Source organism: Trichomycterus rosablanca, chromosome 14 (assembly GCF_030014385.1).
Source record: "Trichomycterus rosablanca isolate fTriRos1 chromosome 14, fTriRos1.hap1, whole genome shotgun sequence".
NCBI lineage: Eukaryota > Metazoa > Chordata > Actinopteri > Siluriformes > Trichomycteridae > Trichomycterus > Trichomycterus rosablanca.
Window position 1 is genome coordinate 35,220,308 of NC_086001.1, and position 14,440 is coordinate 35,234,747.

The window sequence follows — 14,440 nt, forward strand, 5'->3', positions numbered from 1 at the left end:
AGAGTGGACTAATAAACGGGGGGTCTTCAAACGCTGTGCCCCGAGGCACGGGCAAAAAAAGAAGGGGTCAGAGGCGGTATCCCCAGCAGAGGAAGACTAAATCGAGAACCTAGCAGTGGTTGGGGCTCTGAGATGTTCAGCAAAAGCTTGAGTGTCTAAATCCTGGCGATGCCAAGCGACCCCTCCTCAACCTTATGGCTCAAGTGTGCTCTGGCGCTCTGGGATAAGGGTCGAATGTTATGGCCAGACAACTGGATTAAAGTATCTCAGGGGCGACTTTGGTGAGTACCCACAGACGAGCCTCTAACCGCCGTCAGCCAACCCTTTGCCAGTGGACACAAGGCTGTGGCATCTAGTACTGACTCCCAGAAGACCTACTTCGGGGCAAAATGCAGAAATAAAATAACAGTTTTGGAGTATCCTTAAAACACAGACTAGTACCCAAGTACCTAGCACCTAGGCTATGCCAAGCAACCCCTCTTTGGCCCTGGACAGGGACCTCAAAACTTCCAGCTCTAGGGTGGCATATACTCCTTTAAAACAAAGCAAAGAAAGACCTGAGGGACGTCAATAAGGGTCGGATTGTTATGGTCGGACGACTGGATTGACGTATCTCACAGGCGGCTTTGGCGAGTACCCACAGACGACCCTCTGACCGCCGACAGCCAACCCTTTGATGCCAGTGGCCTGTGCTAATTGTGTGCGTCAATGAAGGACAATCCACCTCCCACTACCTCGCATATCCCAGGATACCTTTAGATGTCTTCTGGAGTCTCAATCTTAGAAGGTCAGAGGTGGTCCTTATGTTTTGGCTTGTCTGTGTATGTATATAGGACAGCGTGAAGCCATAATAGGTCATCTAGACCCACTAGGGGGCGCCACATGACAAGCAAATTCCATACCTTAGCATCAGCCTGTACGTTGGCCTCCTGAACGCCCTGCTGTCTGCTGGCCTGAAACCAAAGAAGACAAGTTAATCACACACACACACACACACACAATTTAGACAAAAAGTATATAGACACCACTCCTAATTATTGCACGTTTTAGACCCAGGTTTGTCTTTGAAGAGTTTACACTCAGTTGTTGTCAACCCCCTGTTGCGTACTGCAATCCTCTGCCACCTGACCATCCTGTTTTGGCGGCAAGCTGGGCGTAGACCGTCACGTGCCTGTCCACCCGTTTGGACACCGCCACTTGAGTCTGGTTGGCGACACCGCTGAGATTTATTTAGTATTTATTGAGTTCAGGGGGGTTCAGAAACACCCATTTTGAAAAGGGCACTATGGCAGAGAAACCCTTGCGACCTTCCACCCTCAGGCACAGCCAATTGTGCCAACCCGTCTCGAGATACTCAGACTACCCCATTAGACCCCGCATTCACACTCCACAGGACTCTGCTTGGATTACCTGAATCAAAATGACCAGCATCTGCTCGAAGGCTCCAGTGGTGTCACTACATACGTCTTGCTCCAGGGTCTTCCCGTACTCTGTAAAATAAACCAATTTATTAATCATACGACAGAGGAACCCTTCCGACCTTCCACCCTCAGGCACAACAAATTGTGCCAGCTCAACTCGTGTTGTCCAGCAAGCTCATGGTCATGGTAAGGGAAAACACACACATACTCACCCTGCTTGTAGAGCTTGTTGATCGCTTGGACCTCATTGGTGGTTCTAGATGCCAGGATCTCGATTAAGACTTTTTCAGTGGTGCCCGCACCCTAAAGTAGATAAATAGATAAATACGTGTGTGTGTGTGCCAAAAGTATTCGCTCGTCTGCCTTCACACTCATATGAACTTGAGTGACTCCCATTCTTAATCCATAGGGTTTAATATGATGTGAAAGCCTTCTGGGAAGGAATTTTTGACCATTCTTCCAAAAACGCATCTGCGAGGTCGGACTCTGATGTTGGACGAGAAGGCCTGGCTCGCAGTCTCCACTCTAATTCATCCCAAAGGTGTTCTATCTGGCCACACCAAACTGGCTCATCCCACGTCTTTATGGACCTTGTGCTTTGTGCACTGGTGCGCAGTCATGTTGGACCAGGAAGGGGCCATCCCCAAACTGTTTCCACAAAGTATAATCTAAGGGGCCGAGCCCAACTCCTGGAGAACAACCCCACACCATAATCCCCCCTCCACCACACTTCACACTCGGCACAATAGTCAGACATGTACTGTTCTCCTGGCAACCGCCAGACCCAGACTCGTCCATCGGATCGCCAGACGGAGAAGCGTGAGAAGCTGCTCTAGAGTCCAGTGGTGGCGTTCTTTACACCACTGCATTGCGCTTGGTGATGTAAGGCTTGGATGCAGCTGCTCGGCCATGGAAACCCATTCCATGAAGCTCTCTACACACTGTTCTTGAGCTAATCTGAAGGCCACATGAAGTTTGGAGGTCTGTAGCGATCGACCTTTGTTATATTACCACTGACTGTTGACTGTGGAATATTTAGTAGCGAGGAAATTTCACTACCGGACTTGTTGCACAGGTGGCATCATATCACGGTACCACACTGGAATTCACTGAGCTCCTGAGAGCGACCCGTTCTTTCACTAATGTGTGTGGAAGCAGTCTGCATACCATGTGGCCATGGAAGTGATCGGAACACCTGAACTCAATGATCCGGACGGGTGAGTGAATACTTTCGGCAATATAGTGTAGCTAGGTATTGGATTATGGTGTTTTTACCTTGGTAGCATGCTTCAGGCACTCCACGTCGTACTTGGTAGGTGCAGACAACAACGCCACGATCAGACTCTCGAACTTCCCCGTCAGCTCTGACTTCAGATCGCTCACCAAATCCTACAGAGATCCAGACAGAAGAGATTGTTTTAAATTATAATGTACACCGAACAGGCATAACATTATGACCACCTTCCTAATATTGTGTTGGCACCCTGACTGGTCTGCAGGTATGCAGCCCCATACGCAACAAACTGTGATGCCCTGTGTATTCTGACACCTTTCTATCAGAACCAGCATGAACTTCTTCAGCTATTTGAGCTACAGTGGCTCGTCTGTTGGATCGGACCACACTGTCCAGCCTTCGCTCCCCACGTGCATCAGTGAGCCTTGGCCGGCCATGACCCTGTCGCAGGTTTACCACTGTTCCTTCCTTGGACCACTTTTGATAGATACTGACCACTGCAGACCAGGAACACCCCACAAGAGCTGCTGTTTTGGAGATGAGGATAAAATGTTCACTTGCTGCCTAATATATCCCTCCCACTGACAGGTGCCGTGATGAAGAGATAATCAGTGTTATTCGCTTCGCCTCTCAGTGGTCATAATGTTATGCTGCAAGCTTTATTATTTTTAACCAGTAATACCAATAGTGACCTGTAGATGGCAGACTATACTCGCCTATAAAAACAAGCCTTGCAGCGTTGTCAACAAATGTGACGCCGCTTAAATATGTAAACAATACTTTAATATATTAGTCGTAACAGTATAAAATCAAATTAAATTAAATAAATAAAAATGAATTAAACAATGTTGTGTAATAAAAGTATAAAACTGTAAAACAAACTAAAACTAAAGCACAATACCTAGCATACTATTTTTGAGGAGACAAGCACCAATAAGCTACTAAACAAAGCAACCAAACTTATTTTTTCGTGTGTGTATAAAATTAATTCATTAATTAAGTCATTTTTATTGATCTAAACCCTAAAAACTGTATCATAAATACACGTCTGGCATTTGTAACACACCAAACTGCTTAAAAATTGGTGAAATATTCACCAATTTTGTGTTATGCTGATGTTTATGGTCCATGTGCCTTCTTTGGCATCGTTAGCTTGCAAGCTAACTTGGCTACATATTAGTAAAACGCGTTTAATTTAATTGTGTAGTTCTACAATTACTGACTGTAGTCCGTCTGTTTCTCTGCATGCTTTGTTAGCCCCCTTTTATGCTGTTCTTTATGGGTCAGGACCACCACAGAGCAGGTATTATTTAGGTGATTGATCATTCTCAGCACTGCAGTGACACTGACATGGTGGTGGTGTGTTAGTGTGTTTTGTGCTGGAACTGCTGGACTGAGAATAGTCCACCAACCAAAAATATATGCAGCCAACAGCGCCTGTGGGCAGCGTCCTGTTGAAGGCACCACTGATGAAGGTCTAGAAGATGACCGACTCAAACAGCAGCGATAGATGAGCGATCATCTCTGACTTTACATCTACAAGGTGGATCGACTAGGTAGGAGTGTCTAATAGAGTGGACAGTGAGTGGACACAACACACACACTAACACACCACCATCATGTCAGTGTCACTGCAGTGCTGAGAATGATCCACCACCTAAATAATACCTGCTCTGTGGTGGTCCTGACCATTGAAGAACAACATGAAAGCAGGTCAAAAATGTATGTAGAGAAACAGATGAACTACAGTCAGTAATTGTAGAACTACAAAGTGCTCCTATATGGTAAGTGGAGCTGATTAAGTGGACAGTGAGTGTAGAAACAAGGAGGCGGGACCCCCCTCTGAACTCAGTAAAGCCCCTTAAAAGTTCTTTTAAGCCACAAGGACTCAAGGAAAACAAGCATCAAGGCTTTTTTAATGCATTACCTCTCAATAACCCTACCCCCATGTCTAGCCATATCCAATTACTGGATTGCATTTTGTTCCTCTGCTTCTGTGGACCTCCACTCCTGACCGAGGAGGGTCGTATCTAGTGCTGGACAATAATTCAATATCGATATATATCGCGATAGAAAATGTTTCAATAACGGTGATATGATTTTTAAACAAATTCGATCGATATGCTTACGTCAGTGCGTGATGACGTACGCCACAGGCACGAAGCCAGTGCTCAGCGTTACCGCCCTGATTACACTCCGCTACAACACGGTGGATATTAGCGGCAAAATGAGTTCAACAGCTGTGAGTGAGTGAACGAGCATCCACAGTTAAAACAGAAGCAGTAGAAACAGTTGATAAGAGAGGAAAGACTAGACTCTTTTATTCTGTATTCTTCAAGCACAACACCTGATATAGCAAATTCTGCAGCAACTCTTAAGCACTTTTTTATATTCTTTATCCTGTTTGAGCACTTTTGTTCGAAAATGTTTGCATACAAATAATAATCAGTCCATGTTGTGAATTAAAGTTGGTTAAGACCAGAGGTGGAAAGTAACGAAGTACATTTACTCGCGTTACTGTAACTAAGTAGTTTTTTTTTTGTGTACTTGTACTTTTAAAATAGATTTCACAGCCTGTAATTTTACTTTTACTTAAGTATGTTTTGTATTAGGAATTGTAATTCGCTACATTATAAAAAACATCTGTTACTGAGTTAAATAAAAACGCTAAAGAAATCGCGGCTGGGAAACTGCTGCAGTGAATTCTGCGACGGGGAGTCAGATCTTTTGTCTCGGTTCCTTTTAAAGAGCCGTATATATATAACGACTCCCAGAAGCGCGAATCAGTTCCTTTGTTTCAGTTTAAAGGGCCGTTCAATAGAATTGAATCATTCTACGACACATCACTAGTGGTTATACAGTTTGAAAAAGTTTTATGGGACTAAAATGACACGTTACACACCCCTAAATGTTTTAAATGTTATATCAACATGTTTCTTCTATTATATTTGAATTAAAAACAACTATTGTGAGATTTATATCCACTTGTCATGTTTGCATTACACAGGAGAGACCCCCCCTGCTGTTAAACAAGTAACTAAGTAACGTTTACTCTGAGTACATTTTAAATGATGAAATGCTTGAGTAGATTTTTAGACTAGTAACTTTACTCGTACTTAAGTAAAAATTAATTAAAGTAATAGTACTTTTGCTTGAGTACAGTATTTTAGTACTCTTTCCACCTCTGGTTAAGACATATGTTAATATATTATATTATATATTGTCAAAGCTTATGTTTATTTGAGAATGATGTTGTGTTTTTGATGCTGAATACAAGTAAAAGGTGAAAGCTAATTTATTTGTATTATTATTATTATTATTATTATTATTATTATTTCTAAAATATTATGTAGTTGTAAAGGGTGAGAGTTCATAGACTTTGCAAATAAATTTTTCAGAGGTTTGCAGGTACAGCCTTCCAATGTTGGTGTTCTTGGCAGTTTTTCTGACATTTGTATTATTCATATCGTTATCGGAATTATATCGTATCGACCGAAATTAGGAGTTATATCGTGATATAAATTTTAGCCATATCGTCCAGCCCTAGTCGTATCTAACACATGCCCCTCCAACACACATGTAGTGGGCGACCGCTTCTTTTCACCTGCACCAAATGGGTTCATTTGGCGACCTGTATCAAAGATTACAGAGAGTGACGTGCCAATCCTCAGTATTCCCAAGGATACGCCATGCTCTATACGCCACGCCCATCTACCCATGACTTAAAGAAAGACAAGCATCTCCTTGACTGCACAGCGCTAATACTTCTTTGAGACTTCCCACATCAATAGGGCAACCAGTGCTGATCTTTTGAATGCCATGGACGTCATGGATGTCATTCAAAAGATCTACTGGTCTCCCAATTACAGAGCAAGTCAGGAACCCTGAAGGATGACGTTACCGAGCCATGCAGGGTCTTGTAGGCGGCCTTGATCTCCTGCCGTTGAGCGTTGCTGCGGGCCGTGAGAAGCTTCAGAATGGTTGCTTCATCCGTGCCTACGTGAACAATTTAAATAAACGTTAATGTTCTTACATTAGATGATTGAGGACGGGGGGATGTAGAGGGCAAAAAACGTCAACTAACCCAGTCCTTTCATGGCCTTGTAGAGAGCCTGGGCATCAGCGTTGGCGTTAAATCCACTCTGGGCCTTGATGGTTCCTCTTCCAGCCTGGGACGAATAAAAATAAGAGCGTTTTTTACCAAACAAACCAAACACCTGTAACAGATCGCGTTTTAAACACTCTATGTGGCCCAAAGTATGTGAACTCTTACTCCAAAAATATATTCAAGTCATTTGCATTAATAAAGCACGTTCAGCCTTAAGAGAGTCAGGTGGTATGGGCACTGGTAGCTCTTATGAACCATATTCAAACCATTCAAACCCCCTTGCTTTGTGAACTTAGACATGTTTAGCGAGGCCCTTTTCATATTTAGAATACACTGAAATAACACTGAATATAAATAACACTAAATATAAATATCACTGAATATAAATAACACTAAATGTAAATAACACTAAATGTAAATAACATTAAATATAAATATCACTAAACATAAATAACACTACATATAAATAACACTAAATATAAATAACATTAAATATAAATATCACTAAACATAAATAACACTACATATAAATAACACTAAATATAAATAACACTGAATATAATAATAATAATAATAATAATACATTTTTATTTATATAGCGCTTTTCAAGATACTCAAAGACGCTTTACATAAGACAAATAATCAAAACAAATACGTACATACACCATACAAATCATAGTACAAAATCAAAATAGTACATCAACATCAAGAATAATTAAGATAAAAACAAAGAGAGCAGCATAAGACAGTTCATTAAAAATTAGCTAAATTATGAGAGAGAACAACAAATATAGAACAATTTCTTAAAATTAGACAGAAGCAGGACAGATTTACATGCAATCAGGAAACTGAAAACTTTACAAGTTTTAGGATCTAGGACTTCACATTTCTGTCGTGATCTAAGTATAAAAACTATTAAAAAGAATAGCAAAAATAAAAGCATTTATTTTGTGTTGTTACAAGTTAAATGCCACTCTGAATAGATGAGTTTTGAGAAGTGACTTGAATTTGGACAGGTCAGGACAATCTCGTAGGTGTTTGGGGAGAGCATTCCATAAAGATGGAGCAGCTATGGAAAAGGCCCTGTCACCCCAGGTCCGGTGCTTGGTCCTAGAGGGTATGGACAGTAGGTTAGCCTCAGAAGAGCGAAGGCTACGGGAGGGAATGTGCTGATGGAGCAGGTCGGTGAGGTAGGATGGGGCCTGATTATGGAGAGCTTTGTGAGTGAATAGAAGAATTTTGAATTGAATGCGTTGAGCAACGGGAAGCCAATGAAGTTTTTGTAGAACAGGTGTAATATGATCACGGGAGCGAGTATGAGTAAGGAGGCGAGCAGCTGAATTCTGGATATACTGAAGTTTTTTTAGGATTTTGTTAGATGTACCATAAAGGATGCTATTGCAATAATCAATTCTGGATGTAATAAAAGCATGAATCAAGGTTTCGGCGGCAGAAAAGGAGAGTGATGGACGTAGACGTGCTATGTTTTTTAGATGAAAGAAAGCAGTTTTGGTGATGTGATTTACATGGCGGTCAAAAGAGAGGTTGCTATCAAAAATTACACCAAGATTTCGGATGTTAGAAGACGGAGACAAAGTGTCATTATCAATGGTAATTTGAAAATGTTTTGTGGTTTTTGCCAGGGTTGTAGGACCTACGATGATCATATCTGATTTTTCACAGTTTAATTTGAGGAAATTAGCTTTCATCCACAATTTCATTTCAGTGATGCAATTTGTCAGAGTGGAGTGAAGTTCAGTATTAATGGATTTGGAGGAGATGTAAAGCTGAATATCATCAGCATAGCAGTGGAAATGTAAACCATGCCGACGTATGATGTCACCAAGGGGGAGCATATAAAGAATAAACAAAAGGGGACCTAACACTGAGCCTTGGGGAACGCCTTGGGACAGTGGAGCAATGGCAGAACTACAATTGTTGATATTAACAAACTGTTGTCTGTTTATGAGATATGACCTTAACCACAAAAGGGCAGTACCAGTGATGTTGACAGAGGATTCAAGGCGGGACAGAAGAATGGAGTGATTAATGGTGTCAAAAGCTGCAGTAAGATCAAGGAGGACGAGAATATTAATTTGTCCAGAGTCTGAGGAAAGAAGAAGGTCATTTGTGACTTTGAGGAGGGCTGACTCAGTGCTGTGCTGGGGGCGGAAACCAGACTGAAATGATTCAAATAGATTATTGGAATTTAGGTGATCTTTGAGCTGTGAGGCAACAACACGTTCCAGTATTTTCGACAGAAATGGAAGATTGGAAATGGGCCGAAAGTTACTCATAATGTTAGAGTCAAGTCCAGGTTTTTTAAGTATGGGAGTAACAGCAGCCAATTTGAGTGATTGAGGGACTGAGCCAGAACTAAGAGAGGAATTGATTATCTCTGTGATAAGTGATGAGATAACTGGAAAACAACCCTTAACAAGTTTTGATGGAGCAGGATCCAAAACACAAGTGGAGCTTCGCATCCCTGTTAAGATCTCAGATAGGTCCAAAAGAGACACAGGTGAGAACTGAGACAGAGGCTGGGTAATAAATTGAGATGAGATAGGCGGAGAAACAGAGATGACAGGGGAAACTGTCAGAAAATTGTGGATATTCTCAACTTTTGTTTGAAAAAATGAGAGGTAAGAGTTACACTTGTCAACTGTAAAGGAATTGGTAGTATTGTCAACTGGTTTGAGAAGTTTATTTATTGTGGAAAAGAGAGTCTTAGGATTTGTTGATCCAGCATGTATGAGTTCGGAATAGTAAGTGGATCGGGCTGCCGTAAGAGCGTCTTTGTAATGTTGAAGATAATCAGAATAAATCTGATAATGTACTGTTAGACCGGTTTTCTTATAAAGTCTTTCAAGCTGGCGTTAAATAATACTAAATATAATTAATACTAAATATAAATAACACTAAATATAAATAACACTAAATATAAATAATACTAAATATAAATAACACTGAATATAAATAATACTAAATATAAACAACACTAAATATAAATTACACTAAATATAAATTACACTAAATATAAATTACACTAAATATAAATTACACTAAATATAAATTACATTAAAAAAATAATACTAAATATAAAAAAAATAATGCTATATATAAATAACATCAAATATAAATAACACTAAATATAAATAATACTAAATATAAACAACACTAAATATAAATTACACTAAATATAAATAACACTAAATATAAATTACACTAAATATAAATTACACTAAATATAAATTACATTAAAAAAATAATACTATATATAAATAACATAACATATAAATAACACTAAATATAAATAATACTAAATATAAATAACACTGAATATAAATAACACTAAATATAACTATATAATACACTGAAATAATATTAAATATAAATAACACTATAATACACTGAAATAATAATAAATATAAATAACACTATAATACACTGAAATAATATTAAATATAAATAACACTATAATACACTGAAATTATATTAAATATAAATAACACTATAAAATACACTGAAATAATATTAAATATAAATAACTCTATAGTACACTGAAATAATATTAAATATAAATAACACTATGAAATACACTGAAATAATATTAAATATTAATAACTATGAAATACACTGAAATAATATTAAATATAAATAACACTATGAAATACACTGAAATAATATTAAATATAAATAACTCTATGAAATACACTGAAATAATATTAAATATTAATAACTCTATGAAATACACTGAAATAACACTAATTATAAAAACTCTAAAAAATAAATAACACTATATATAAATAACACTGAATATAAAAAACACTAAATATTAATAACACTATATATAAATAACACTATAAAATACACTAAATATAAATAAAACTATATAATACACTAAAATACACTAAATATAAATAATGCTATAAAATACACTAAATATAAATAACACCAAATATAAATACCACTAAATATTTTGCTAACTTGGCACTTATGTTGGACCAGAAGGCAGCTGCTGTTAAACACAAAGGTGCTGCTGTTGACACAAGCTTATTGCTGCTGGAGCTCATCCATGTGACCTGTTCTAATGCTAATGTTTGCGTATAGAGATTATACAGCCAGCTGTAAGCGTGATGCATGTTAGCAGAGGGTGTGGTTTTACAAGCAGAATCTACTAGTAAATAGGTGTGTCCATATACTTTGGGGCATTCCTCTCTCTAGGCTACACATGACTGTGTTTGGGTTGTTTGAGTCAGCTGTTGCTTTAAGAACTTATTCGGGTCAGTCAGTAGTTTTCCACGTGGAATTTCTGACTGGGTGATTCAGATCTTTGCCTTGTGGGATTAAAAAATGTGAGAGAGAGGAACAAAGACAGAGGGGAAAAACTAGGGAGTCAAGATTGGATAAAAAAAAAAAATACTCCAAAAAGTATGTGGACAACCCTTTTAATGAATAACTAACAACAAGTCCATATTCTGGTCCAGTGTGAGGTCTAGAAGGACATGGTTTGATGAGCTTGGTGTAGAGTCCTGACCTTAATTCATTAACTGCTGTGCTAACCCTAACCCTATCCCTAACCCTAACCCTGACCCTGACCCTGACCCTGACCCTGCCTTGTCGTCCAACATCAGTGCCTTCGTCTGCCACAGCCTTAATAAAGAAGGTTTTGCAGGGAATTGCAGGGTGTCCGGATACTTTTGGCCTATGGTGTAGGTAGGTAAAACAGGTCTACATTTACATTATTTTCAGTACTGTGACTGTATTAAGAGCCTTGCTCAAGGGCCCAACATTGGCAACCTGGCAGTTTCGGGGCTTGAACCAGCAACCTTTCGATTACTACTCCAGTACCTTACTTACAAGGTACAACTGCCCTATATATACTGTATATGACAGCAGGTTTAGTTGTTTTGGTTGGATATTCGTGGACGTTCCGGATTTCACATGACCCCAGTATGACGGGTAAAATGTAGTGGTGCACAGAGCACGGGAGTCTTCCATGTTCGCCTTTGAAAGATTGGTGAGTATTGTAGCGGGAAAGAAGTCACTCTGTTTGTCGGCGGGATTTCAGAAGCCACTTCACTTCTTTTAGTGCAGATGGACAGCGCATTAGCAGGTGTCCACATACTTTTGACCATAGTTTTGTAGTCTGGTCATGTCCAATGGTGAAAGTCACTGCTTTGCCATTAAGTGTGGATTAGGAAAGGTTGTCCACATACTTTTGGAACTATATTGCAAGACAATACTAGGTGTCTGGCTAAAAGTATATGGACACCTTGTTGGACATGCCATTCCAAACTTGTAGGTGTAACCAATGGGTGTAGCTGAAAGCCCTAAAGTCAACCCTTCGAATCTGGCTGCGCGCTTCAAAGATCCCTATCCGTCTGAACAAGGCATGATGGGTAAAAGGTCCGAAGAATATGAGCAAGCAGACGTTGACGTCGTGCGAACATTCTGTACGAGAAAACCACATTCCAAGGTGAGAAACGTCCCGTACATACTTCAGTGTACTGATCTGATCGAAAGTATGTGGACACCCGTTCCAACTTCCAGTTCAGCCGCAGGTAATCACTCGATCTGCGTAAACAGTACGCTCACTATCCATGTTATCGGCTCCACTTACCATATAGGAAGAAGCACTTTGTTGTTCTACAATTACTGACTGTAGTCCATCTGTTTCTCTGTATGCTTTGTTACCCCCTTTATATGTTGTTCTTTAATGGTCAGGACCCCCACAGAGCAGGTATTATTTAGGAGGTTGATCATTCTCAGCACTGCACTGACCCTGACATGGTGCTGGTGTGTTAGTGTGTGTTGTCCACTCACTGTCCACTCTATTAGACACTCCTACCTAGTCGGTCCACCTTGTAGATGTAAAGTCAGAGACGATCGCTCATCTATCGCTGCTGTTTGAGTCGGTCATCTTCTAGACCTTCATCAGTGGCCACGGGGCGATGTTGGCTGGATGTTTTTGGTTGGTGGACGATTCTCATTCCAGCGGTGCCAGCACAAAACACACCAACACACCAACACACCACCACCATGTCAGTGTCACTGCAGTGCTGAGAATCATCCTCCACCTAAATAATACCTGCTCTGTGGTGGTCCTGTGGGGGTCCTGACCATTGAAGAACAGGGTGAACGCAGGTTAACAAAGCATGCAGAGAAGCAGATGGACTACAGTCAGTAATTGTAGAACTACAAAGTGCTTCTATATCTCTGTATCTCTGCAAACAACCGCACACGGTAATGATGGTGTCTGGCTCCTTAATCTACAGCGAGACAGAAGGGCGAGAGACTCCGAAAAAGAGGAAAAGCCAGCCCCTTGTGGAATGCTGCCCACATTTATGAGTCATGAGCACGCGTTTCAGAAAAAAAGGGGTGGAAACCTCGCCTCTTCTGCTTTTTAGGGGGAAATCCTGGTCGCCCATGTGTCATGAAAAAGCTTTTGGATCAGGTTACACATTGTAACCTGGGTTTTGTTGGCTGGCGGGTAAATAGAACAAACTATGGTGATAATGCCAACAAAGCAGTCGTGAATGGATTGAATGGTATGAACAATTGTGTGAGTACTCACTACCCATCAGACTGTTCACTGAGCTTCTCTTTTTAACAGTTTTACTCTATTTTTGCCTTCCCCAACCTCCCAATCAAGTCATATCCAAATCTGACCGAGTAGAACTGCAGGCTGTGATGACCAATGAGAGACGGCGTCTTACAGAGAGCCGCACAGCGTACGGATTGCCACGTAATACTACTACTACTAATAATTGTTATTATAATAATAAAAATAAAACACTCCAGGCTTATAATAGAGTTAAAATATGAGTTTTAGACTCACCATTGTTGCAGAATCTGCTCGAAGCAAATGCTGTGAATAAAAAAGTACCTAAATTAAGTCGTTTTCCTCAAAGTAGGTGTCCTAATTTATTTAAAAACACTTTAAATTCTGCACAAAGTGTCACATAAAGTATTAAAAGTACTTACCAATAAGCTTTATGCACTTGGAACACGACTACACCCTCAGACAGAGGAAGAATGAGAGTGAAGTTAGAAGAACCGCAATCAGAACTTTAAACTGCGCCTCTGTCACCGAGGCCACGCCCAGCCAACGCCTAGGGCTGACTCAGCATCATGGGTAATGTAGTTCCCGTGAAACTACATTCGGAGTTCAATTCAGAACGCTACGTTTACACGGACATTTAATGGCATTTTAGTTCCCATGGAGAAAGTGATGTGTGTTTTATTTTATGTACACTATTACAGACTTAAAATACTCTGATTAAAATAGTTATTAGTCAAGTTTTCAAGTTTAAAGCGACGCGCATGCGTAGTGTATCGTGTAGTGCTGGTAAATTCGGTTCATTTCATGGAGTCACTCATGAATCAACATCAGTAGTAATGTGATCCGGTTCACTCGAGTCACTTGAGTCAAAAAACCCTTTCATTTCCAGCATAGCCTGGTTTCCTCCCACAGTCCAAAGACGTGCGAGTGAATTAGAGGTGAACCGGAGACACTAAATTTCTCGATATTAAACTTGTGAACTGATGAATCTCGGACTCGTGATTCCTGATTCAGTACAAAGATTCGAATCATTAACCCGGGTGATTCACGAACCGAACCGCCCAGCTCCAGTGTCGTGTTTTTGTACGCGTTACCATGCCAACGAGCATCCG

General features: G+C 40.1%; 1 protein-coding gene across 3 annotated transcripts in view; it reads right to left on the bottom strand.

Annotated features, from left to right (window-relative positions):
* Positions 1 to 13,844, bottom strand: part of LOC134326116 (annexin A5-like) — a 21,268-nt gene extending 7,424 nt beyond the window's left edge. Inside the window, exons 1-8 of one of the 3 annotated variants that reach the window (XM_063008323.1) lie at positions 13,751 to 13,844; positions 13,605 to 13,634; positions 6,740 to 6,824; positions 6,557 to 6,651; positions 2,697 to 2,810; positions 1,634 to 1,724; positions 1,411 to 1,490; positions 903 to 953 (exon numbers count right to left, since the gene is read on the bottom strand). In XM_063008323.1, the coding sequence (XP_062864393.1) occupies positions 903 to 953; positions 1,411 to 1,490; positions 1,634 to 1,724; positions 2,697 to 2,810; positions 6,557 to 6,651; positions 6,740 to 6,824; positions 13,605 to 13,607 (519 nt within the window). In that variant the 5' untranslated portion in view covers positions 13,608 to 13,634; positions 13,751 to 13,844. Of the gene's footprint in view, positions 1 to 902; positions 954 to 1,410; positions 1,491 to 1,633; positions 1,725 to 2,696; positions 2,811 to 6,556; positions 6,652 to 6,739; positions 6,825 to 12,386; positions 12,406 to 13,604; positions 13,635 to 13,750 lie in introns of those variants that run through there. The other 2 variants (XM_063008325.1, XM_063008324.1) reach the window with 2 other exon arrangements.
* Positions 13,845 to 14,440: the final 596 nt, after the last annotated feature.